The following is a 25664-nucleotide window of genomic DNA, read 5'->3' on the forward strand; positions in this document are numbered from 1 at the left end:
GTGAATCGCCTCCATTGGATTTATCACCTGTGGTTGGCCAACCACTGACAGCCCTGAGATGGGGCAGCAGCCAATGAACATTCCAGCCCCGAAGAAGGACTTTGTGACTCCCTGAAATAAATTGAATATAAATTTGATAGCTGTCACAATGTCCTTGTCTCTGCTCTGTGTTATTTACATTTGAGGTCTTCTAGTGGTCCTCCGTGTCGGATACAGGAATATCAGGGACGAGCACCGGTATGGGAACATCAGCACCATGCGGCACAGGTCGTCTTGCTGATTCCATATCACCGTACTCCCACTTGTGTTTCTTGTAACGATTGCAACCTTTTACATTCACAAATAACAATCATTATGATGATTTCTGGGCTCTCACCATACCATAGGTACACCAAATTTCACACTTTTCACTTTTCTATTTTTCCACTGACTTAGACACTCTACACAAGTTCTGCATACCATATGGGGGGCCCAATACTTATCTTGGTCCCCCAGTTTAATACCAAAATATACAAGATATGCTTGTTTCTCATATTCTGTAATGTTTCTTCTCTGTTTTTGCTGGGAATATTCACCACAAATGTAGCAAAATACATTTAGGTCATTTATACAACAATATACTTTATGAGGAACTCATATTTCTGTAAAAAAAGAAAATGTATGAATAAAAAGAAGGCAAATGAAAGTTCCATGAAAATAATGCTACATGTAATATATAAAATGCAAAACATCAGAGTGAATAATAATGGATAATATTATGTTGTGTTAACATTTGTTGTTGTTAAAAATCGTCTATTCCGATTTAAGTATCACAAGAACTAGAGCCAATTCAATGTAACTGATCTCATTTCTGGATTCAGCAGACCCGACATACACTAAATATATTAAAAAATCCTTGGCATGTGAATTTATTTTATTTTGGTTGAGCTGTGTTATCGGAACTGTGAACTTTGTCATCATTATTGATATTGATTTTTCTCAGTTCTTCCTCAATAGCAGAGCGGTGACACAGCTGACTGAACAATGGAGGTATTTGGGGTGGGTGACAGTCTGCTGAGGTATCCGCCATTAAATAGAAAAGAAAATATTTCCAGGTAAAGGAAGAAGGAAAAAGAATAAAATACCGGATGTAAATAAGAGTGCTTTTATCACTGTCACAGCTACATTACAGTTACACAGTTACATTACATATCACATATCTATGTATGAGATGTATGGGATATATGAAATATATGAGATTTATGGGACATATGGGATATATGAGATGTATGGGACAAATGACATTTATCAGATATATTAAATGTATAAGATATATGAGATATATGGAATGCATGAGATTACCGAGATAAATGAGATGTATGAGATATATGGCAGATATGAGATATATGAGATGTATGAGATGCATGAGATATATGAGATATATGGAATGCATGAGATTATTGGGATAAATGAGATGTATGAGATATATGGCAGATATGAGATATATGAGATGTATGAGATATATGGGATATATGAAATGCATGAGATTTATGGGATATAGGAGATAAATGAGATTTATGAGATATACAGCATATATGAGATATATGAGATGTATGGGATGTATTGGATAAATTGGATATAAGAGATGTATGATGTATGAGATATATAGGATATATGGGATATATGAGAGAAATGAGATGTATGAGATGTATGAGATATATGAGATCTATGGTATATGAGATATATATAATTAATAGGATATATGAGATATTTAAGATAAAAGAGATATATGAGATGTATGAGATGTATAAGTTATATGAGATATATGAGATATATGAGATGTGTGGTATATATGAGATAAATGAGATGTATGATATATGAGATATATAGAATTATTGGGATATATGGGATATATGAGATGTTTGGGATATATAAGGTGTATGGGATGTATGAAATATATGAGATGTATCGGATGTATGGGATTTATTAGATACAAGAGGTGTATGATATATTAGAGATATAGGATATATGGGATATTTGAGATAAATGAGATGTATGGGATATATGGGATGTATGAGATACATGAGATATATGGGATGTATGACATATGAGATATATGGAATTATTGGGATATACGACATATATGAGATACAGTATATGGGATATTTGAGATATATGATATGTATGAGATATATGGGATATATAAGGTGTATTAGATATATGAGATATATGGGATGTATGAGAGAAATGAGATGTATGGGATATATGAGATGTATGAGATATAAAGGATTCATAGAATATATGAGATGTATGACATGTATGAGATATATGAGATGTATAGGATGTATGAGATATAATGGATATGAGATGTATGATATAAGAGATATATAGAATATAAGAAATATATAGGATATATGAGACACATGAGCTATTTGAGATATATGGGATATATGAGATATTTGGGATATATGAGATATATGAGATGTATGGGATATATGACATGAATGAGTTAAATGAGATAAATGACATATATGAGATATATTGGATATAAGAGATGTATGATCTATGAGATATATAGGATATATGAGATATATAGAATTCATGGAATATATGGGATATATGAGATATATGAGATATATGGGATATATGAGATATATAAAATATAAGAGATATATAGGATATATGAGATGCATGAGATATAAAGGATTCATAGAACATATGAGATGTATGACATGTATGCGATATATGAGATGTATGAGATATAATGGATATGAGATGTATGATATAAGAGATATATAGAATATAAGAAATATATAAGATATATGAGATACATGAGCTATTTGTGATATATGGGATTTATGAGATATATGAGATATATGGGATATATGAGATATATAAAATATAAGAGATATATAGGATATATGAAATACATGAGATATATGAGATATATAGGATTCATGGAATATATGAGATGCATGACATGTATGAGATATATTGGTTATAAGAGATGTATGATCTATGAGATATATAGGATTCATGGGATTACGGGATTTATGACATTTGTAACTTTGGATCGTTTTCTCTTTTTGTGATCTTCTGGTTTTACAATGATCTATGTGATTTATATTTATTACATCCATAAGCAGGGACAGTCTCGTGGGTTCAGCTGTACTTTTTGTTTGAGGGATGTGGTAACTCCAATATTGAAGGAACAATCATGTGCAGAGGGTATAATGCTCATATAATCTCTAAATTATGATTGGACGATAATCCTGCATCCAATGTGCTGGGAATGCGGAGACACAACTTTTGGTCAGTAGTCCTTAAGGCCATTCATGTATTAATGTATTAAAAGGGCAATTAGTGATCAGATAATTACTCCCCCATCTATGTTATGTCAGATTCAGTATATGAGAAAAGAAATGACATTTCCTCCTTTCACTAAGAGAAACCTTCACAAATGTGCTAATATTATACTTCCCGAACAATCCATAATGTATCACTCCACGTGGAAAAAAAACCGGAAAAGCGGGAAGAACTGATGAGTGTGATAGACCAAGGTATATATTATCTATGTAAATTATAAACTGAGAGAGTCTGGGAATTCCTGAGGGCAGCGCATTTCACACTACAATTAGTCACTGCGGTTGTGGAATAAATCTTCCCGGTCATTTCCAAGAAAACACATTCTGTATCTATATGTGGTTCTGGTTCTGTATGTATATGTGGTTGTGTATCTATATGTAGTTCTGTATCTCAGTGTGGTTCTGGTTCTCTATCCCCATGTGGTTCTGTTTCTATATGGGGTTCTGTATCCATATGCGGTTCTGATTCTGTATGTATATGTAGTTCTGTATCCATATTGGGTTCTGGTTCTGTATCCGAAGGTGGTTCTGTATCTATGCCCGGAATTAATAGGGCCACAGCATGCATCTGTGCTAGACTGGACCTGGGGCCCCGTACAATCCATGCTGGGGGGGGGAGTGTCCATTATGGAGCAGCCATCAGAGGTAATGGGGCACATGGCACAGAACCTGGGCAGTATATGTTTCCTGCCCAGATTATAAAGTGCTGAGCAGGGCTGTACAGTGGGTTCTACAGGTGGAGTTTTCCTTTAAGTTAAAGCATTGCCAGAACACAAAGATGTCACATGACCTAAATAGGGATGGAAATAAGCAGGTACAACTAAACATTGCTTTATATGACTGTAATACAGAATATAAAACTCATCTCACTTATTGATCTGCTCTGTATATGAGACTCCTCTGGATAGTATTTGGGGTTTGATAAGTATTAGGGGTAATGTTAGTGTCAGGGGTAGATATAGGAATGGGGGTTAGACTTTGTATTGGGGTAATAGTGTTTGGAGTTTGATAAACATTAGGGGTAGTGTTAGTGTCAGGGGTAGAAAGAGGATTGGAGGGTTAGACTTTGTATTGGGGTAATAGTGTTTGAGGTTTGATAAGTATTAGGGGTAGTGTTAGTGTCAGGGGTAGGTATAGGATTGGAGGGTTAGACTTTGTATTTTGGTAATTGTGTTTGGGGTTTGATAAGTAATAGGGGTAGTGTTGGTGTCAGGGGTAGATAAAGGATTGGTGGGTTAGACTTTGTATTGGGGTAATAGTGTTTAGAGTTATATAAGTATTAGGGGTAGTGTTGTGTCAGGGGTAGATAATGGATTGGGGGGGTTAGATTTTGTATTGGGGTAATAGTGTTTGGGGTTGGATAGGTATTAGGGTTGATGTTATTGTCAGGGGTAGATAAAAGATTGGAGGGTGGGACTTTGTATTTGGGTAATAATGTTTGGGGTTCGATAAGGGTCAGGGGTAGGTATTTGATAGGAGGGTTAGACTTTGTATTGGGATTATAGAGTTTGGGGTTTGATAAGTATTAGGGTTGGTGTCAGGGGTAGATAAAGGATTGGAGGGTTAGACTTTGTATTGGGGTAATAGTGTTTGTGGTTTGATAATTATTAAGGTTGGTGTTGGATTCAGGGGTAAATAAAGAATTTTAGACTTTGGGGTAATAGTGTTTGGGGTTTGGTAAGTGTTAGGGGTAGTGTTAGTGTCAGGGGTAGATATATGATAGGAGGGTTAGACTTTGTATTAGGGTAATAGTGTTTGGGGTTTGATAAGTATTAGGGTTGGTTTCAGGGGTAGATATAGGATTGGAGGGTTAGACTTTGTATTGGGGTAATAATGTTTGGGGTTTGATAAGGGTCAGGGGTAGTGTTAGTGTCAGGGGTAGGTATATGATTGGAGGGTTAGACTTTGTATTGGGATTATAGTGTTTGGGGTTTTATAAGTATTAGGGTTGGTGTCAGGGGTAGATATAGGATTGGAGGGTTAGACTTTGTATTGGGGTAATAATGTTTGGGGTTTCATAGGTGTTAGGGGTAGTGTTAGTGTCAGGGGTAGGTATATGATTGGAGGGTTAGACTTTGTATTGGGATTATAGTGTTTGGGGTTTAATAAGTATTAGGGTTGGTGTCAGGGGTAGATATAGGATTGGAGGGATAGACTTTGTATTGGGGTAATAGTGTTTGGGGTTTGATAAGTATTTGGGGGTGGTTTTAGTTCTAGGGTTATTCTTAGGTGTATTGTTAGGGGTGGAGGGAATCTGCTATTTAAGGCTCAGAAATCTTTTAGGGATAACAATAAATTCTCCAGGTATTGTCCATGGTGAAGATTGCTGGATTTCTGGATTGCTGGATTTCTGGGTGAATTCCTTTTGCAGAAAAGATGTCATTCAGAAGGATAATAAAAGCAGAACATGGTGTGTAATGTGCAGAATATTTTTATTGCCCTAAAGAGGTCGAATTTATGTTTTCAGTGAAACGCATTGGATTCATTCTGGAACATTTTATGGGTTTTTTTGTGCATTTTTTTACTTAATCCAAATAGTTTTTATTTGAGCTTCATTGAAGGTAAATTCTTTTCTAACTTTCACATATTGATCACAGAAAATCAGAGACTCAAAATATAAAATAATAATTTATTAATCTCAATAAAATTGTAATAAATATAAACAGAACATTTACACAGCAATGAGTCATATTCAATAAATTCATTATCAATGTGATGATTCTTCTTCCATGGTAAAGCCGCCATTAACATGTGACTGATGTCTGCCATCTTGGTTCTCTGTTGTCTCATCTGGTTGGTCATTGGGTTCCATTACCTGACCTGTGAGATCTTCTGTGGAATGAGCGAAGGAGGCATTGATGTAACCTAGTGAGTGCTTTTCCTGAACACGACTTAATATCTGCAGAACCTGCAAACAGAAAATATCAGAATTCAGGAAGAGTTCAGGCACTACAGAATATTTTCACATTCATCATGAAACTATATACCCTAAAATGCATCTTGCTGAGAAGTAGATATGCTGTATGCCACATTCAATATTGTCCCTGTACAGCCAGTGACACATTTTACCCCTCTTTATAAGTGCCATGGGTGACATGACCACGCCCACGAGCAACTTCTTAGACATGTCACATGTTCACTTGCTTACTGATTGTTGAAACTTATTGTGTTGTCAGGATTCACTTTTGGTCCCTGCAGATTTGTCATATTTTTGGTCCTTTGTAACTATTGTACATGACATTCTTTTCGTATATTTGATTTTATGACATAATATGAGTTGTCAGTTTGTCTGTCTGTAATCTGAATGAAATTTACCTGAGATTTGGGGACAATTCCGACTCTGAAGAATGCAATGTCCCCAGACTCCAATTTTGTACAATCAACCACGGTGGAAGCAATATTTTCTGGGGAGGCTCCATCACACAAAACTCCATCGACCTGAAACCACAAATGGTGTCAATATCCGCCTGTCTATTGTATATCTAAGGGTTGGGGGTACACCCCAATTCCGGGCTCACCTTATCCCCTAGCTTGGCATAGACTTGGTTGTGGTGGGTTGTATCTGCTTCACCCGACGGATTGGCTGAAGTCACTGCAATCGGACCCACCTATAAATGATGAACATTGAGTGATCAGTCATTTCCTCCATGTCGTTTATCAGGTTCATAGCATTATAATAAAATTTTATAAGAAATCTTTTACAATTATAAGCATTTCATCTTCAATATGAATTCAGATAGTCTCACATTAAATAATTGAATTTCTTCCTACCATGTCGATGAGATGTGTAGTCACTGTGCAGTCTGGGATTCTTATGGCGATGCTTTGGGGGGTTCCTATGTATTGTGAAGAATCCTTAGCACCCAATACATCCAGCCAAGGTCCTATAAAGGAAGCATGTGTCATTACAATGTATATACAATACTTGGAGTAAATGGCTGGCACAGGTTCATCATCATGGACCAATATATTACTCATTATATTATATAGAATAAGATTTATTGCAGAGCCATGAAGAGAAATGAACCCGCATTCTCCTATAATCTAACTCTGTTTTCTTTAGTCTGGGCTGATCTTTAGGTCTAGGGTTACCTCTTGGGATCACCAGGCTGATGGATGAAGGCCAAGCCGCCTCCATGAAGTCCCATAACAAAGAGCTGAACAAATGCTTGGCCGGTTTTAGTTGCTGTAAGCTGGAAATCCACAGAGACATCGGCCGGTCCTGAGCTTGGCGTTTTGTCCTGCAGATCAAAGAACAGAAAAGATAAATATAAAACCCCAAAGCAATTCTTCCAATATGAGTGGGATGTAAAGTTATGGGGGGGCTACAAAAATCCCATTTCAGAACCCTCCCCACAACGCGGAGATTGTGCAGGTAATACCATTAACAGAAAAAAGAATAAAGGAATTGCACCCTCAGAATTTTATGCTTCTATGGCTTACGCCCAGAACTGAACAGAAAAGGGGATGAGGACCTGAAAATTCCAATCTCTGAGGAACCATCTTAAAAGTTTGGAGAACTTTATCACCAGTGAGTGTTGGCCGATACTATACAAGTGGGAATGCCACAAATTCCCCCATTTTTCATGATTTGTGTTAAAGAACACAGCAACAAATATATATATTTATATCACAATCAAAAGATTTTAATTTCTATGATTTCAAAATATTTCTAATATCTTGCAAATATTTGATTATAGTAGAAAGCATTGATTACTGTGCTATCAGATGCTCATAGCTGAGCCATCATCATTTATTAAATTAATTCTTATAGCTCTGCTTTATGTGTGTACAGCATTGCGTAATATGTTGGCGCTATATAAATACTGTGTAATAATAATTTCACCTACTTGTACGCTCGCTCCACCGCTTCAGGTTGATTGCAGGCTGCCACCAATACGTAGACAGTGTCAGTGGGAATGCCACAAATTCCCCCATTTTTCATGATTTCTGTTAAAGAACACAACAACAAATATATATATATTTATATCACAATCAAAAGATTTTAATTTCTCTGATTTCAAAATATTTCTAATATTTTACCACTATTTGATTTGTGTAGCTGGAATTGATTCTAAAGATCATGAATCTAGCAGAGATTTAATTTCTAACGATTTCCTTTATATCTGATAATCAATGTATCTATATTTGTATATAAAACTTTTTATATAACAACATACAGAACTGAAATATCACCTTTTATTCTCTTACCTGCTATTTGTCTGACGGAGCTGGTCCTGGAGGCAACCAGATGGGGGCACTTTGATCTGTCATTGGAGAAGCTACTAATCTTAATAAATGGGCTGCCGAATGGTATTTGGGGAGTCTCAATGGTGCTGTTGAAGAGTGTTGCAAGAAAGCAGTAAAAGCCAACAATGCCAAAGATAATGGTAACGGCGATATCATAGCCTATTGGGAGAGCATTGACTGAATCAAGGAGGAAGCTGATAAGGATTAATTGGAAGGTAAGGGAATATACAAACCAAGCTTTAGATAGGAAAAAGGTGCCGAAAACAATGAAAGTGTTAAAAAGAATGAAACATATAATGCCAACTGCTGTATTGAAGCCTCTATTGGTAATATAAATGCCACTGTATCTAGAAATTCCCCAAATGACCCACATGACCCCATATAAGATGAAGGCGCTACTTTCCAGTGTCTTACCACGAGAATAGGCAACTGCACCACAAATCAGATTATAAATCCCGCCAGCAGCTACAACCCATGGCAGGACAACTGTGACTAAAGGGTCAGCGGGATTGCCTGGCACTGTCATGGCAAAAACAGCCAAGATGCTGGCAGCGAAGGCCAAGGCTTCAGCGTCACCATACTTGGAATGGCCAAGGAAGGGTTCATGGACGTCTTTATACTGACGAAGCTTGAAATATGTATTTCCAAGAAACAGTTTTCTAATGGTGCCTTCTCCAGTGGGGATCTTTGTTTGGAATTTGGAATTGTACAGGCCGATCAGCAACATAAAGGCCGATACAATGTATATGGCCACATTGACACCTTGGGATCCTCCATGGAAAAATCCACTTGAGTTGCAGGCTAATGCAATGCAATAGGCAACAAAGAAAAGTAAATAGGCTGAATGGGCAAGACTTTGAAAGCAGGTAAAAATGGCAAGTACAAAAAATAGAATGGCAAACACCACTAGGAATGACGGGGGGTAATTTAACACATTGATATTTAGGATCTGATACAGCAATGAGAATCCCTCTGCATATCTCAGAATGGAAAAAAAGGCAAAATGTGTGGCGTCTAGCGTGAAAAACGAACGGTATGACAGAATGCAGATACCAGTTTGGTAAACTGCTGCCATCCAAAGCCATGGCACGTGACCAACAAATAGCTGGTTAGTAATTCCCAGAAGTTTGCAGGCAAACACACTGGAGGCCACCATATTGAGGATCATTGACGTGGCTGTGAACGCCATGATGGCTGAGCTTTGGGATGAGCCATTTTCTTTCTCCTTAACACTGCGGAGATCTGTGCCAGGTAAACTCACTTTACTGACACCGTAGAACAACCTACCAACAATAAAGTATAAACTGATCAAGGTGACAATCAAATAATTACATGCAACAGCAGAAGAACCCACCCCGGTGTCATAGAATAAAACAACTTCATGAATGCCTGACAAGGAAAGTGCAACAGCCATCAAAGCTAAGACAACCTCCCCATGGAGAATCCCCACAATGCCAATAATCAGCAGCCCCAGGAAGAATGCTAAGATGCCAGGGACTATGGCGTTTCTCATATCAGAGACAGCAAGGACATGATTTCCTTCCAGGAGCTGGATGATTCCTGAGGAGCACCACATGGCTGACACCGTCCAAAAGAAGGTGACCCATAGCGATACATTCCCTCGGATTTTCCGCACCCCTAAAAGATATAAGAGAAACTAAATAAATAAGAATACATATACAACCCAAAAACTACATAGATATACTAATAAACCCTATGATGAGAGGTGAGCATGCACAGGTTTACCAGCCAGCCTTAGTAAGTAAATTACTGTACCCTACATTTAATCCCAACTGATCTCTTTTTATCCTCAATAAGTTACTGGCTTTATAAAACTCTTCACTTTTTTTAATATCTGCAAATTTCACTAAGAAATCCCTGGTTATTCTGCCATAAAAGCCCCCTTTTTAAAGAATGACAACCCTATGTTTTCCTATTCTGTGTTGTCACCCTGGCACATGGACTTCTGCCCGAGTAACTATTTCAACACACATTATACAGACATGGTCCAACTAGAAATTGGTAAACCAGCCTAAGGAATAGATATAGAGTATACAGGTAGAATGGACAAAGGAAAAATATCCAGCAACATTCTACGTTACTGGCAAAGAGTACACAAAGGGCAAGACAATATTGATATTAACAATATTTTCTACTGCTGCAATGTGTTTCCATGATAGATTTGTTCTAAGCTAACATGCTATAAGAATGAATGAGCATTAAATATGTAACAAATACAGAAATGGAAGCAACAGGACCATGATGATTATAATGACTTGTAGCCAGACAGCTAGATATATCATATCTGATGTATACATCTGACCTGCATGTGATCACTCCAATCATTCACCCAGGCATTCATTCTCAGCAATATATACATCTTTCATCTATTAGTATTACTTATCTATTTTATTGAGTGTTGGAAATAATACATCAAGTTCTCTCTGCTCTCAGATTGCAGATATTTCAGTAATATTCTACCCAGTCCTCCATGATATAAATACAAATACATTTCTAGTAACATGAAAAAGTATTGTCCCAGTAAATTGTACCTTGTACATGACTGGGTGACTGACCTTAGTGAACAGTCTTTAATCATTTAGTGATGATATTTGTCATGTTTTTCACTTACCTGCATATGCCAGGACTGCAGCTAGGATCAGAAGAAGGATGCCCAGGGCTGAAGAAGGGATAACAGGTGCAGCTGAGCTGTAATGATGTGTGGCCAGCAGCAAACTTCCTAAAAATATATGAGAAAGAATAAGTTCCAATATTCAATGCAATAAAGGTGAAACAATTTGGAACATAATGGGTTAATATCAGGGGTGAAATACCTGCACCGACTGCCAGAACACCGACACTGAGATACAGCGACTCTGCCATGATGATCACCTTCACACAATGGGCATACACTGAAATCCTGCCCTGTGCTGAGGGTTTAAAGGAAAATCCTACCCTGTACCAGGGGCTGAGACCAAGAATCTGCCCTGTGCTGAGGGATCAAACTGAAAACCTGTCCTGTACTGAGGGATCAAACTGAAAACCTGCCCTGTACCTGGGACTGTTAACCTGCTCTATGCTGAGAGCTCAGAAAAAGAACCTGACCTGTGCTGAGAGTCTGTAGTGAGTTTATATGATGTCATTGTCACACCCTCAGCACCTGTGCCTGGGTTTCCCCCTGTAGTTTACTGTGTCAGGTAATTCACCTTCCTTATACAGCTTAGTCAACCGGTACAATGTCTTTCTGACACTTACTGACGATTGTTCAGAATTATCCAGTCTGGGCATACACAATCACCTATATAGGATTGGATATTCATTTATGGGAATTAATTGTACACAGGGCAGCAGAATTCAGTTTTCTTTTACCCAAAAACAATCCGTTACAAATTGTGAGATTTCATCAAATTTTACCAAATTTGGCGTCTATGCAAATATACTGTGCATTCCCTATTCATTCCAACAAGAAAACAGTCAAGCCAAACTATAACGCTACACCATAATCCTCATTTCCCACCCCCAACCCTCACTCTACCCAACCAACTGTAAACCTCCTAAACCTCCCCTAGCCCTTAATCTTAACACTACAATCCCATACCTTAATCCTACGTTCCCAACTCTAACCCTTCAAAACCCCAACTCCTAGCCCTTTTCTTCCCAACTCTAATCCTACCACGCTAATCCAAGACCAACCTTCCTAACTCCAACCCTTTCAACCCTCAACTCTTAACCCTACCTTCCCAACTCTAATCCCACCACCCCAAATGCTAACCCTACCTTCCCAGGTCTAACTTTATCTCCCCAAATACTAGCCCTACTTTCCTTACTTTAACCCTACTACCCCAAACCCTAGCCTTACTTTCCTAACTCTAACCCTACCACCCCAAATCCTAGCCTTACTATACTAACTCTAACATTTCCAACCCTCAAAACCAAACTTTACCTTCCCAGCTCTAACCCTACCACCCCAATCCCAAACCCTACGTTACTGACTCTAACCCTACTATCCCATAGCTTAACCCTACCTTACCAACTCTAATCCTACCACCCCAAATCCTAACCCTGCTTTCCCAGCTCTAACCCTACCACCCAAATCCCTATCCCTACCTACCCATCTATAAACCTACCATTCCAATCCCTAACCCTACCTTCCCAGCTCTAACCCTACCACACCAAATCCTAGCCTTCTTTTCCTAACTCTAACCCTTCCAGTCATCAGCTTCTAACCCTACCTTCCCACTTTTACCCTTACTACTGCAAACCCTAACCCTACCTTCCCAACTTTAATCCTACCACCCCAAATCCTAACACTACTTTCCCAGCTCCAACCCTACCACCCCCCCCCCTAACCCTACCTTCCCAATTCTAACCCAACCATCCTATACTTTAACCATACCTTCCCAACTCTAATCCTACCACCCCAAATTCTAACCCTACTTTCCCAGCTCTAACCCTACCAACCTAAGCCCTAAGCCCTAACCCTACCTTCCCAACTCTAACCCTACCACCCTATATCTTAACCTTATCTTCCCAACTATAATCCTGCTACCCCAAACCCTAGCCTTACTTTCCTAACTTTAACCCTTCCAACCCTCAACTCCTAACCCTACCTTCCCAACTGCAACCCTACCACCCCAATCCCCTACCCTACCTTCCCAGCTCCAACGTTACCACCCTATATCTTTACCCTTCCTTCCCAGCTCTAATCATACCCCCCCTCTAAATCCCAGCCCCACCTTCCCAACTCTAACCCTTCTAATCCTCCCCTCCTAATTCTACCTTCCTAAATCTAACCCTACCACCCAACCCTACTTTCCCAAATCTAATCCTATCACCCTAAATTCTAACCCTACATTCCCGAATATAATCCTACTACCCCAAACCGTAGCCGTACTTTCCTAACTCTAACCCTTCCAAACCCTCAACTCCTAGCCCTACCTTCCCAACTCTAACCTTACCACCCCATACCTTAACCTTACCTTCCCAGCTCTAATCTTACCCCCCCCCCCCACCCTAAATCCTAGCCCTACCTTCCTAACTCCAACTACTACCCCAAACCCTTTCAACCCTCCCCTCCTAACTCTATCTTCCTAAATTTAACCTTACCACCCCAACCCTACTTTCCCAACTGTAACCCTTCCAACCCTCAACTCCTAACCCTACCTTCCCAATTCCAACTACTACCCCAAACCCTAACCCTACCTTCCCAATTCCAACTACTACCCCAAACCCTAACCCTACCTTCCCAATTCCAACTACTACCCCAAACCCTAACCCTACCTTCCCAATTTTAACCCTTTTACCCCAAACCCCAGCCTTACCTTCCCAACACTATTTCTATCACCCCAAATACTAGCCCTAACTTCCTAACTCTAATCCCTCTAACCTTCAACTCCCAACCCTACCTTCCCAACTCCAACTACCACATCAACCCAACCTTTACTCTCTCCCTAACCCCACTCATAGTGCTAATCTAAACACTCCAATCCTTCCTCTTCCCCTAACCCTGCTCTCCTAGCTGCTGTCCTTACCCTTCACTAACATTACACCCCAAACCCTAACCCTACTACCCTGATCTGTGCCAACATACATCAACTATTAATTGTTATGGAACAGACTGGAAAGTAAACACTAAAACAATCAGATTCACACAAAAACACAACTGATAACTAGTAATGCCCCAGGTATTTAATACCACTCTCCTCAATGTGGAAGGGGTCCGTAGAGAACTCATTTATATATCTTAAATTGTGAAAAAGGAATTTAAGTAAAAGACAGGCTGCTGTGAGATGTTTTAGAAGGGTTTTCAACAAGACAAAAAAATATTTTAGAATTGCACATTGTCTCACCCTGCACATGTACTGGGAGCGGAAACAGCAGGTTAAATGCCCCAGGTGTGAGCCACATACCATAGGTGTGGGCAGGTACACACAGATACAGATTTATCCATAGGTCACAAAGTTATGTAACATAAGAAATGTCTAAAATCACAACAGGAAATCAGCACTCACCTGTGACAGATACTACACTTTCACATTGCTCAACACAACTCATTGTCAATTGTTCTGCATTTTCCAGGAATTAGATAATTGTTCTACTCTACCGAATCTCCTGTTCACAATGTAAGGGCACTAAGATAGCATCTTAGTAAATAGGAGATAATATCTGACATGGTGGTACTGCGGTAATGACCAAAGTTTTAAAAATGTTATCTGACTGATTATCCTAAATAATAACCTAACAATGAAAGTATTTCATTTCATAAATGTGGACAAATCTAAGAGCTTCAGAAGAAAACTATGAACTATGTCACCAGAAGGATTGTGTGCTACATGGGTCAGGGTGATGGGTCCAACGTATTTATATGTCACATGGAATATTAGGATTAGCACTGGGGTGAGGTTTGGGGTTAGGATAAGGGTCATGTTTGGAATTAAAGTTAGTTTGGGGTCAAAGTTTGCACTGAGTTTATTATTTGATTTATTATTACAGTAGGGTTAGGGGTCACATAGGAGTGGTATTATGTTCAGCAATAGGGTCAGGGTTATGATTAGGGTAACATGCATTTGGTTTAGGGCTCAGCATTATGGTTTAAATGAGTATACTCATAATAGCATTAAGGCAAAGGTTAACATTAGAGTTAGGGTCAGATTTGTGGTCAAGGGTATCATTAAGGTTACCAGTAGGATTAGGGACAACACTGGAGTTATAGTTACTAATAGTGTTAGGTTTACCATTAGTTTAAAGTTCAGCATTAGGGTCATGATGAGAGGAATGATTTGGGTTTGCCCGAGGGTCAGTGTTAATTTTGGCATTAGGTTTGGCAGTTGGGAAAGTATTTAGGTCAGTGTTAACATAGAGGTCAAGGTTATCATTAGAGTTATCATTGGGGTTATTATTAGTGTTAGGCTTAGCTAATGTGTCAGCATTGGGGGTAGGGTTAGCTTGAGGTTAGAAATGTTACGTATAAAAAAAGGTCCTCCATAACTAGAAGGAGCTTCTCTAATAACCAGAGAAGAAACATTCAAAAACCACCTTAGTTCTGTTTACTGTAAGGTTAGGGTTAGGGATAATTCTACTTTATTACCCCAACCCCTACTCTAATGAAGTTTGCAGTATGTTTCTCATTTCATTTAGATTTAGTTGATGTTTATTTTACAGATTTTGTATCCTATCCTTACATGATTTCTTATTTCATTGAATATACATGGGAAGAAATCACACCTGGAAGGAAAATGGAAAACATGAGATTATATCTTATTTCTTCTCTCTTTTTGTGCTTTTTTTTTATAGTGTTATACATACAAGTGTAATATAATTGTCATCTCACATTGTTAGATACTGTTGCAAAGACAACTGAAATAGTAAAGTATCTTTCAGTTGTCAAAAACTTGTATTTGTGTAAATGAAAAATTTATCAAATGGCAATCCTGAACCTAAATCAGAGCCAACACCAATCCCAACGATAACCCATAGCTTATAAACAAAGTCATGTGATCACATGGCATTGGTGGCACGGCGAGCCATGCTTTGTTCATCTACACAGCCATGTTGTACAGCACTGGGCACATTGTGTGCTATAAGTTTTAAAGAGGAAATGTGTCATTTTTGCATCAACAAAAATTTCCACAAACTCAAAATAGAAAATGTCGTTTTGAAGTTCGGCAATACCATGAGCGCCTCGTAATAAAAATTATCTTCCCTGACCTTTGCAGTATTTCTATATTCACAAAGGGCTACGTGCAGTATACAGAAAAGATTTTAATATATTTGGAAATTCCACCTTTCTTGTGACTTGACACGCTCCCAGTATTTGCCCTCCCTGATAATCAGGTAAATCAGGAATTACATAATCTCATGTTTTCCATTTTCCTTCCAGGTGTGATTTCTCCCCATGTATATTCAATGTAATAAGAGATCATGTAAGGATAGGATACAAAATCTGTGAGATCATCAAAGACTGTGAATCATTCATCTTAACTTTATGGCTGATGGGGGAGTTATTTTTACATGGCAATTACATATTTTATTGCTGTTTTATCTGCTTCTATCTATTTTTAGTCCTCTGAATTCTATGCTTGTGTAATAGAGGATAGGAAATATCAAAGTGAAATAAATACACAAGGAATTTCAGCCAGCCACCTTTTTACGGGCCGTTTTATGATGTCATGCAATCTCATATTGGGGTTGTTTGTAATGGGTGCAAGGTCAATATATCTCAATAGATATTCATGTATAGCGGCCACGATCCCTCCTTCTATCTCACCACATTCATTTGTATTGGGGGGGGAATGGTGCATGGTTCCATATCCAAATTGTTTGATATAAAGTCTATGTCTGTTCAAAAGCAGTGAATATGACATTTGCTATAACATTCCCTGGTGGACAATCAACTACTGCCAAACAAACTCATGGACTTGGAAGATTCTCTACCAGGCAAAATTTCAGTGAATGTCAGATTCACGGCTTTGAACATAGACTTCTATATCCAACCAAAACTTTTTTTAATTTTATTTATTCAAGCTGGGAAAAGTTGGAGACTCTGTAATTGTTCAGGACTCCATTGCAGGGATTTATTTTCACTTTCTGCTCAATCACCAGAGGAAGTAGGATCAGAAGAGCTGCAATAAAATGTAATAGTTTTGTCAATCTTTCTCTTCCTTCCACCAATAAAATATGCTTGCACATCAAATATATATTGAAATTTGGTGTGATGAGATCCTTGTATAAAATAGGATGGAAACATTGATAAGATGTTGTATATATGGTATTCATGTGAAATATGGATACATTCAGATACATTTACACACATAGATACATTATACTTGTACATACAACACAGTGAAGGATGGGAATATCAGGGTGCATTTACATACATGTATACATACAGACACATTTACACACATGTATACATAAAGATATATTTACACACATGTATACATAAAGATATATTTACACACATGGATACATATGAATACATTTACACACATGTATATATATATGGATACAATCAATATCAATAATAATTGTTGAATATACTCCATCTACATACTTTTAACACAATTATGCCTCATCCCAAAGGACATATGTTTCTTTTATTATTCAAAAAATAGGGACCTTACAAGGCTGAAAAATAATTTTTCAATAAAAAAAATATTTATTGATTAACATATCACATCAATTGTACATACACATTAAAATCCCTTAAAATCATGTACATAAATCTCTCTGTATTCTTATTGATCAAAGATTCCCAAAGTAAATAAACAAAGATCAATTAAGAATACAGCGAGATTTATGTATATGATTTTAAAGGATTTTAATGTGTATGTACAATTGATGTGATATGTTAATCAATAAATATTTTAATCAACTGAAAAAATATTTTGCAGCCCCGTAAGGTCCCTATTTTTTGAATAATAAAATAAACATATATCCTTGGGGATGAGGCATAATTGTGTTAACAGTAGTAGATGGAGTGTATTTAACAATTTAGATATTGATTGTATCCATATATATACATGTGTGTAAATGTATTTATATGTGTCCAAATGTGTGTTGTATATATAAGTATAATGTATCTATGTTTGTAAATATATCTGCATGTATCCATGTGTGTAAATGTCTGTATGTATACAGTCCCTATTTTTTGAATAATAAAATAAACTTATATATATATAACCGCATAGTCATGAAGAGAGAATGAAAGCAGGAAATCCTTTTGTTTTAAATTCATATTTGATGTTTGTATGACATTAAATACAACACCTGAGGCTATTCATTTACTTACCCAGAAACTAATAAGGAAGAATATTTGTTATTTCAGTGGTGATTCCGCTCCTAAAATAGCAGCCAGGTGAGGCAATTCTCCAAGATGTGATATATAAGAAGCTTCATGCTGATATCTGCACTCACACATCTTCAGACATTGGAACATCAGCAATCTGACAGCGGCACAATGAAGGTCGATGCCAAGAACATGAATGCTCTGTATGAGGCCAATGGCTACCTTACCGCCATCCATGTCCTGGATGAGAAGCAGCTGCTGCATGCCAGGCAGGAATACGAGAAGCTGGAGGAGAAGTTTGGTGAGTTTACATGATGTTTGGTGATTGGTTGGTGCTGAATGGGAAACTATTTTTTTTTTACATTTATATTATTTAACCGTCAAGGTTCACCAAATGGGGCAAAACAATCCCCCAATGCCCTCCCCTCAGTAGATACCTACCTGCCACCCCATCTTTACCCACCTTCCCTTCCTTCACATGGACTTCCTTTGTGACAAAGCTGATTGGCCCAATGCTGTCACCTGGAATGAGTCACATGCTCCCCCCAAACCTGGAAGTACCTGGAAGTATGGGGGATGTCCTTTGGTCTTGATAATTAAATGTAGCAGAGGGTAATTGAAGGAAGGGGTTATTATAAGACTCTTTGCCTGCATGGGGACAGCACAGACTTAGGGCGGCCATTCTGCATAGATCAGCATTCACTTTTGTGTTTTGCAGGCAAGGAGTACACTCAGTACAATCTACACAACATCCACCTGGAGTATGAATGGGTGATGAACTTAGCCTCCCACCCAAAGTTGCTGGAAGCGATCACTGCTGTGCTGGGCCCGAACATCATCCTCCTGGACTCCAGATTTATTTGTAAATATCCCGCCAGTGATGTCCCACACAAAGAAAATACAGCACCATATGTGGCCTGGCATCAGGATATCAAGTAAGTATATGAGGAGTTGTCTGTGGAAGGTGAGAATCAATCAATGAGAAATCCAATCCAACTAAAATTCCCTTACAGATACTGGGGGTTCGAGGGAGGACCGGTGGCTTCAGTGTGGTTGGCGTTCGATGACGTGGATGCTGAAAATGGAGTTCTGCAAGTCATTCCAGGTAATTTCACCGACCGTTTATTTTATTCATTAGTAAGAAGATTGTTCATTGGTTTTCATCTTGCCATGTTTCTCCCTCCAGGCAGCCACAAGCTGGGAATTTTGGAGCACAGAATCGCAGAGATTCCCGGGAATATGCTGACAGCCAATCAGGAGATTCCAAAGCACCTGGTGAAGGTTGAGGATCTGGTTGAGTGCCCCCTTAAGGCTGGTCAGATGTCGGTAAGTTGGACAATGTGATGGCACCGAATGTAATATATACATGAGTTGGATGAACCCACCACCTCTATGCTGCCCCCTGGTGGATTCCCCAAAAGCCCTCAGCTCTTATACTGGTCTACTGTTGTCCCCAAGTCAGTGAAAGTCAGGAATAAAGTGAAATGATATTAGTGAGGTAGGACAATGTAATATCATGAATAATTCACATAATTAGAATAGACCTAAATCAACTCTTTGTCATTATCTGTATGCAGAGTCTGTACAACATTCATTTTTTTCTTATGTCTATCGGCAGGTTCATGATGGATTGACCGTACATGCCAGTGAGCCAAACATGTCGGAGAGAAGACGATGTGGATTTGTGATCCGTTATGTTCCTACCACAGCTTACCCCATACAGGTCAGCAATCCACCAATGTATAGACCATCACATCTGGGGGGTTCACCACTTCCCCTCAGCTACTGTTATTGGAGAATTGCCCTCATTTCCTGTCTAATACAAATGTTGCCACTAAGACAGGAAGTAGGGGTAAATCCTTGTAATAACAACCCCACAGAAATTCTAATTCCAAAGACTTCCATCACACAATACTGATATTGTCCACCATAGCCATCAGTAGCGAATACATCACCACAAGCAGATTGTCTGATGCTGGGACCTCGCGGATTCAAAAAGAATTGCATGTTTATCATGAATCAATAAAGTCAATCTTATTGTGAGGTGATCTGGTGATATATTTGTGGTTCTGATTCTTCCACAGTCTATACAAAATAAAAGTGACTAGACAAGCAGTCATGGAGCCCCCACATGTTCCATTGTAGTTGGCAGGGTCTGTAGACTGAACATGTAACACACGTTTTTACACACTCTGAACTAACAGTCACATGTTCTATTCCAGGATCCCGAACGTCCTCGGACCTTCCCAGCAACAGTCCTGGTGGCCGGAACCGATGAAGATCACCATTTCCAGAACCACGCCCCCAATTTCTTCATCAAAACCCTTTAATGTTATTTATTCATTGTTATCAATCAGTGTACCTCAGTACAATTCCTAGGATATGATTTTTCTGTTATTTATGTATTTTATTATTGAACATTTTAATAATGAGATGAAATGTAAAAATAAAAAATTCAAATGAAAAGCAGAAGTTGTATGAAGTCCTTTCCTGTGCTAAGGTCTTTAAGATGTTAATATATTATGATAGAAGATCACGTGAAATATCTGACGGTGATAACCAGAAAACTAGTCTGTGTCCCTGGTCACTTCTGTGTGTTAATATGGAAATAAATATAAAAATTAAAGGGTTGGGGTCCCACAGGTGGACAGGTGATGTCCTTACTGCAGTAATATGATCTTACCTGCCTGATGTGACTATGGTGAGGACATTAGATTATAGGCTCCACTTAGGACACCTAGTGATGGGGCAATGGTAGGGACATTAGATTGTGAGCTCCTCTGAGAACATTTAGTGATGGGGCAATGGTGGGGACATTAGATTATAGGCTCCACTGAGGACACCTAGTGATGGGGCAATGGTGGGGACATTAGATTTTATAGGCTCCACTGAGGACACCTAGTGATGGGGCAATGGTGGGGACATTAGATTATAGGCTCCACTGAGGACACCTAGTGATGGGGCAATGGTGAGGACATTAGATTGTGAGCTCCTCTGAGGACAATTAGTGATAGGACTATGATGGGGACATTAGATTGTGAGCTCCTCTGAGAACACGAAGTAATAGGACTATGGTGGGGACATTAGATTTTGAGATCCTCTGAGAATAATTAGTGATAGGACAATAGTGAGAACATTTGATTGTGAGCTCCTCTGAGGACAATAAGCGATAGGACAATGGTGGAAACATTGGATTGTTAGCTCCTCTGAGGCACTTAGTGATGGGACTATGGTGGGGACATTGGATTGGGAGCTCCTCTAAGGCACTTAGTGAAGGGACTATGTTGAGGATTCCTAATAAAAAGACTGTGGTGGCATTAGTTTGTGAGCTCCTCTGAGGACACTTAGTGATAGGACTATGATGGGGACATTAGATTGTGACCTCCTCTGAGGGTTATTATTAATAGGACTATGGTGTGGACATTAGATTGGCCAATCAACCGCAGGAGATTCATTTATCCTCCAATCAAATGATGCCAGGTGGCGCAAGGTCATTGGGCACTCTGGCTATTTAAGGAGAACCTGTCCTGAACACCATTGCCCGCTATTAGCCTCTGTGTGTACAGAGTGCTTGGGTGCGTTCTCTGTGTTGATTCATATTAACCCGTTGTCGTTGCCAATAGCAACTCGGTCTGATACCTGATTCTGCCTGAACCCTGCCTGCCCTGACCTTGCATTGTTTGTGACCACTCTTGCCTGCTGCCTGCCCTGACCTCGGATTGTTCCTGACCTGCCTCTGCTTTACCCTTCTGTACCACGCCTATCGGACTGACCACCTCTGAACAACCCTTGTCTTGTTTTATGCCAACAATAAAGCTTGATAAAAGGATTCTTGGAGTTGGCTGTGGTTTGTGTGCCAAGGTGCATTGCGGACTATGGCGCCAACATTAGTTTGTGAGCTCCTCTGTGGACAATTATTGATAGGACAATGGTGAGGACATTAGATTGGGAGCACTTCTGAGTACACTTGAAGATGGGACTATGGACAGGACGTTAGATTGTAAACTCCTCAGAAGGCACTTACTGATAGGACTAGGGAGGGAACATTAGATTATAAACTCATCTGAGGACACTTAGTGATGGAACTAGGGTAAGGATATTAGAGTGTGAGCTCCTCTGAGGCCGCATAGTTATAAAACTATGATGGGGACATTAGATTGTAAGCTCCTCTGTGGTGAATAGATTAGAGTGTGAACTCCTCAGTCATGGAGCCCCCACATGTTCCATTGTAGTTGGCAGGGTCTGTAGACTGAACATGTAACACACGTTTTTACACACTCTGAACTAACAGTCACACGTTCTATTCCAGGATCCCGAACGTCCTCGGACCTTCCCAGCAACAGTCCTGGTGGCCGGAACCGATGAAGATCACCATTTCCAGAACCACGCCCCCAATTTCTTCATCAAAACCCTTTAATATTATTTATTCATTGTTATCAATCAGGGCACCTCAGTACAATTCCTAGGATATGATTTTTCTGGTATTTATGTATTTTATTATTGAACATTTTAATAATGAGATGAAATGTAAAAATAAAAAATTCAAATGAAAAGCAGAAGTTGTATGAAATTCTTTTCCTGTGCTAAGGTCTTAAAAATGATAATATAATATGATACAAGATTCACCTGAAACATCCGACAGAGACAACCAGAAAACCAGGCTGTGTCCCTGGTCACTTATGTGTGTTAATATAAAAATTAAAGGGTTGGGGTCCCACAGGTGGACAGGTGATGTCCTTACTGCAGCAATATGATCTTACCTGACTGATGTGACTATGGTGGGGACATTAGATTATAGGCTCCTCTGAGGACACCTAGTGATGGGGCAATGGTGGGGACATTAGATTCTGAGCTCCTCTGAGCACACTTAGTAATAGGACTTTGGTGAGCACATTAGATTGTGAGCTCCTCTGAGGACATTTAGTGATAGGACTATGGTGAGGACGTTGGATTGTGAGCTCCTCTGAGGACATTTAGTGATAGGACTATGGTGGGGACATTAAATTGTGAGCTCCTCTGGGAACACTAAGTAATAGGACTATGGTGGGGACATTAGATTTTGAGATCCTCTGAGGACATTTAGTGATAGGACTATGGTGAGAACATTGGATTGTGAGCTCCTCTGAGGACACTTAGTGATAGGACTTTGGTGGGGACATTGGATTGTGAGCTCCTCTGAGGACAATAAGTGATAGGACAATGGTGGAAACATTGGATCGTTAGCTCCTCTGAGGACACTTAGTTATGGGACTATGGTGGGGGCATTAGATTATGAGCTCCTCTGAGGACATTTAGTGATAGGACTATGGTGAGAACATTGGATTGTGAGCTCCTCTGAGGACAATAAGTGATAGGACAATGGTAGGAACATTGGATTGTTAGCTCCTCTGAGGACACTTAGTTATGGGACTATGGTGGGGGCATTAGATTATGAGCTCCTCTGAGGCACTTAGTGATGGGACTATGAGGAGGATTCTTAAAAAAAAGACTATGGTGGCATTAATTTGTGAGCTCCTCTGAGGACACGTAGTGATAGGACTTTGGTGGAGACATTAGATTGTGGCCTCCACTGAGGGTTATTATTATTAGGACTATGGTGCGGACATTAGATTATGAACTCCTCTTGGGACACTTAGTGACAGGACTATGGTGAGGACATTAGATTGTGAGCTCCTATGAGGCCACATAGTTATAAAACTATGATGGGGACAATAGATTGTGAGCTCCTCTGTGGACATTTAGTAATAGAACTATGGTGGGACCATTAGATTATAAACTCTACTGAGGAATATAAATGATAGGACAATGGTGGGAACAATGGATCGTTAGCTCCTCTGAAGACACTTAGTGATGTGACTATGGTGAGGATACTTAATAAAAGGACTATGGTGGCAACATTAGTTTGTGAGCTCCTCTGAGGATACGTAGTGATAGGACTTTGGTGGAGACATTAGATTGTGACCTCCTCAGAGGAATATCACTAATAGGACTATGGCCTTGGCCTGATTGACACCGGCGGCCAGGACGGCAATGTACACCCATCCATTGATTGGCGAGACCTTGAAAGTGGTCACTAAGTACTTCTCCTCTCAAAACGTAACCATATACCCGTCTCAAATGTCTTCTGTTCAAGGCGATCCTGGATTCCCCCCAGGCCATACTGACTCAATATTTCGCCAATGGCGTGCTTTGGGCGTGTATAGATTATCCCATTTCATGCACAATGGGGAATGGCAACATATTCCGACCCTACAAAAGGAAAGGGATCTCCCTTCATTGTCGCCTTGGTGCCACATACAACTCAATTATGTTCTGAGATCCTTGCCGCGGCCCAATGCAATAGCCCGATCGCTTCTTCCTCTAGAGGACTTGTGTGCAACTGGTCAACCTGTACGGGGCACACTTTCCCATGCCTATCAAACCCTGTAATTTGTATATACGCCAGAACTCCCTTTATTTGTATCCCAATGGGAAGCTGATTTGGACACTTGTTTTACTGAAGCCCAGAGAGATATGTTACTTCATTTCTGTCATAAGGCGTCCATTTGCAACAAATATCAGGAAACTAACTACAAGTTGGCCACTCGCTGGTACAGGACACCGGTGAAGGTTGCTAAGATTTTCCCAGGGTTGGATAGCACCTGCTGGAGATGTACGTTACTGCATGTTTTCTGGAAATGCTCAAAATTGCAATTATATTGGAGTTCGGTAGCTAATATTATCTTAAAGCATACAGAAGTGGATATAAGGGGCAATCCGGCCCTGGCACTTCTTCATGTTTCGGACATGTCCTGCAGGTGCTATAGTAACTCTCTCCTGAGACACCTTCTCAGTGCAGCTAAGGTCTGTATCCCAGCCTTATGGAAGAATACTGCCCCTCCGACGGAAGTACATTGGTTGCAAAGGGTTACTGATATACATCACATGGAGGATATGATATCCACTGACGCTAAGAACCACTGGATCATTTCTATGTGGTTGGCCGTTAAGCCACAAGCTTGAAGATATGTATTGTTAGAACCTAACCCTGCTGTATGTTCTTTTTTGAACTGTATGTTACGACCACTTTATTTTCTTTTCTCTGTATGTACCTTGATATCATTTAATAAAAATAATTAAAAAAAAAAAAAAAAAAAGAAAACACTTATTGATGAGACTATAGGGAGGACATTAGATTGTGTGCTCCTCTGAGGACACTTAGTGATGAGACTATGGGGAGTGATGAGACTATTGTGAGCTCCTCTGAGAACACATAGTGTTAGGACTGTAGCGGGGGCTTTAAA

At 39.3% G+C, this 25664-nt stretch overlaps 2 protein-coding genes across 2 annotated transcripts; one reads left to right on the forward strand and one right to left on the reverse strand.

Annotated features, from left to right (window-relative positions):
* Window positions 1–5959: 5959 nt before the first annotated feature.
* Window positions 5960–11650, reverse strand: LOC140344082 (uncharacterized). Its single transcript, XM_072431003.1, has 9 exons — window positions 11429–11650; window positions 11227–11334; window positions 8556–10232; window positions 8195–8294; window positions 7437–7585; window positions 7116–7228; window positions 6863–6952; window positions 6660–6782; window positions 5960–6252 (listed from the first exon to the last, which is right to left on the reverse strand). The coding sequence occupies exons 1-9, from the start codon at window positions 11475–11477 to the stop codon at window positions 6052–6054; spliced, it is 2610 nt and encodes an 869-aa protein (XP_072287104.1). The 5' UTR covers window positions 11478–11650; the 3' UTR covers window positions 5960–6051.
* A 6838-nt stretch (window positions 11651–18488) lies between these two features.
* On the forward strand, window positions 18489–20847 carry LOC140343321 (probable alpha-ketoglutarate-dependent hypophosphite dioxygenase). Its single transcript, XM_072429955.1, has 6 exons — window positions 18489–18682; window positions 19100–19316; window positions 19395–19486; window positions 19568–19707; window positions 20000–20104; window positions 20604–20847. Exons 1-6 carry the CDS (start codon window positions 18490–18492, stop codon window positions 20709–20711), a joined length of 855 nt encoding a protein of 284 aa, XP_072286056.1. The 5' UTR covers window position 18489; the 3' UTR covers window positions 20712–20847.
* The last annotated feature ends 4817 nt before the right edge of the window (window positions 20848–25664 follow it).

The sequence above is a fragment of the Pyxicephalus adspersus genome, chromosome Z (genome assembly GCF_032062135.1).
Source record: "Pyxicephalus adspersus chromosome Z, UCB_Pads_2.0, whole genome shotgun sequence".
Lineage (NCBI taxonomy): Eukaryota > Metazoa > Chordata > Amphibia > Anura > Pyxicephalidae > Pyxicephalus > Pyxicephalus adspersus.

What these genes read in the sequence shown, in the direction of transcription:
- LOC140343321 (XM_072429955.1), top strand. Translation starts at nt 18,490, where the DNA reads ATGCTGATATCTGCACTCACACATCTTCAGACATTGGAACATCAGCAA. An exon ending in GAAGCTGGAGGAGAAGTTTG is followed by an intron (nt 18,683 to 19,099) that starts GTGAGTTTACAT and finishes TGTGTTTTGCAG; the next exon opens with GCAAGGAGTACACTCAGTAC. An exon ending in AGTTCTGCAAGTCATTCCAG is followed by an intron (nt 19,487 to 19,567) that starts GTAATTTCACCG and finishes TTCTCCCTCCAG; the next exon opens with GCAGCCACAAGCTGGGAATT.
- LOC140344082 (XM_072431003.1), bottom strand. Translation starts at nt 11,477, where the DNA reads ATGGCAGAGTCGCTGTATCTCAGTGTCGGTGTTCTGGCAGTCGGTGCA. An exon ending in TGTTCTGGCAGTCGGTGCAG is followed by an intron (nt 11,335 to 11,428) that starts GTATTTCACCCC and finishes ATATATTTTTAG; the next exon opens with GAAGTTTGCTGCTGGCCACA. An exon ending in GCGGTGGAGCGAGCGTACAA is followed by an intron (nt 7,586 to 8,194) that starts GTAGGTGAAATT and finishes TTTGATCTGCAG; the next exon opens with GACAAAACGCCAAGCTCAGG.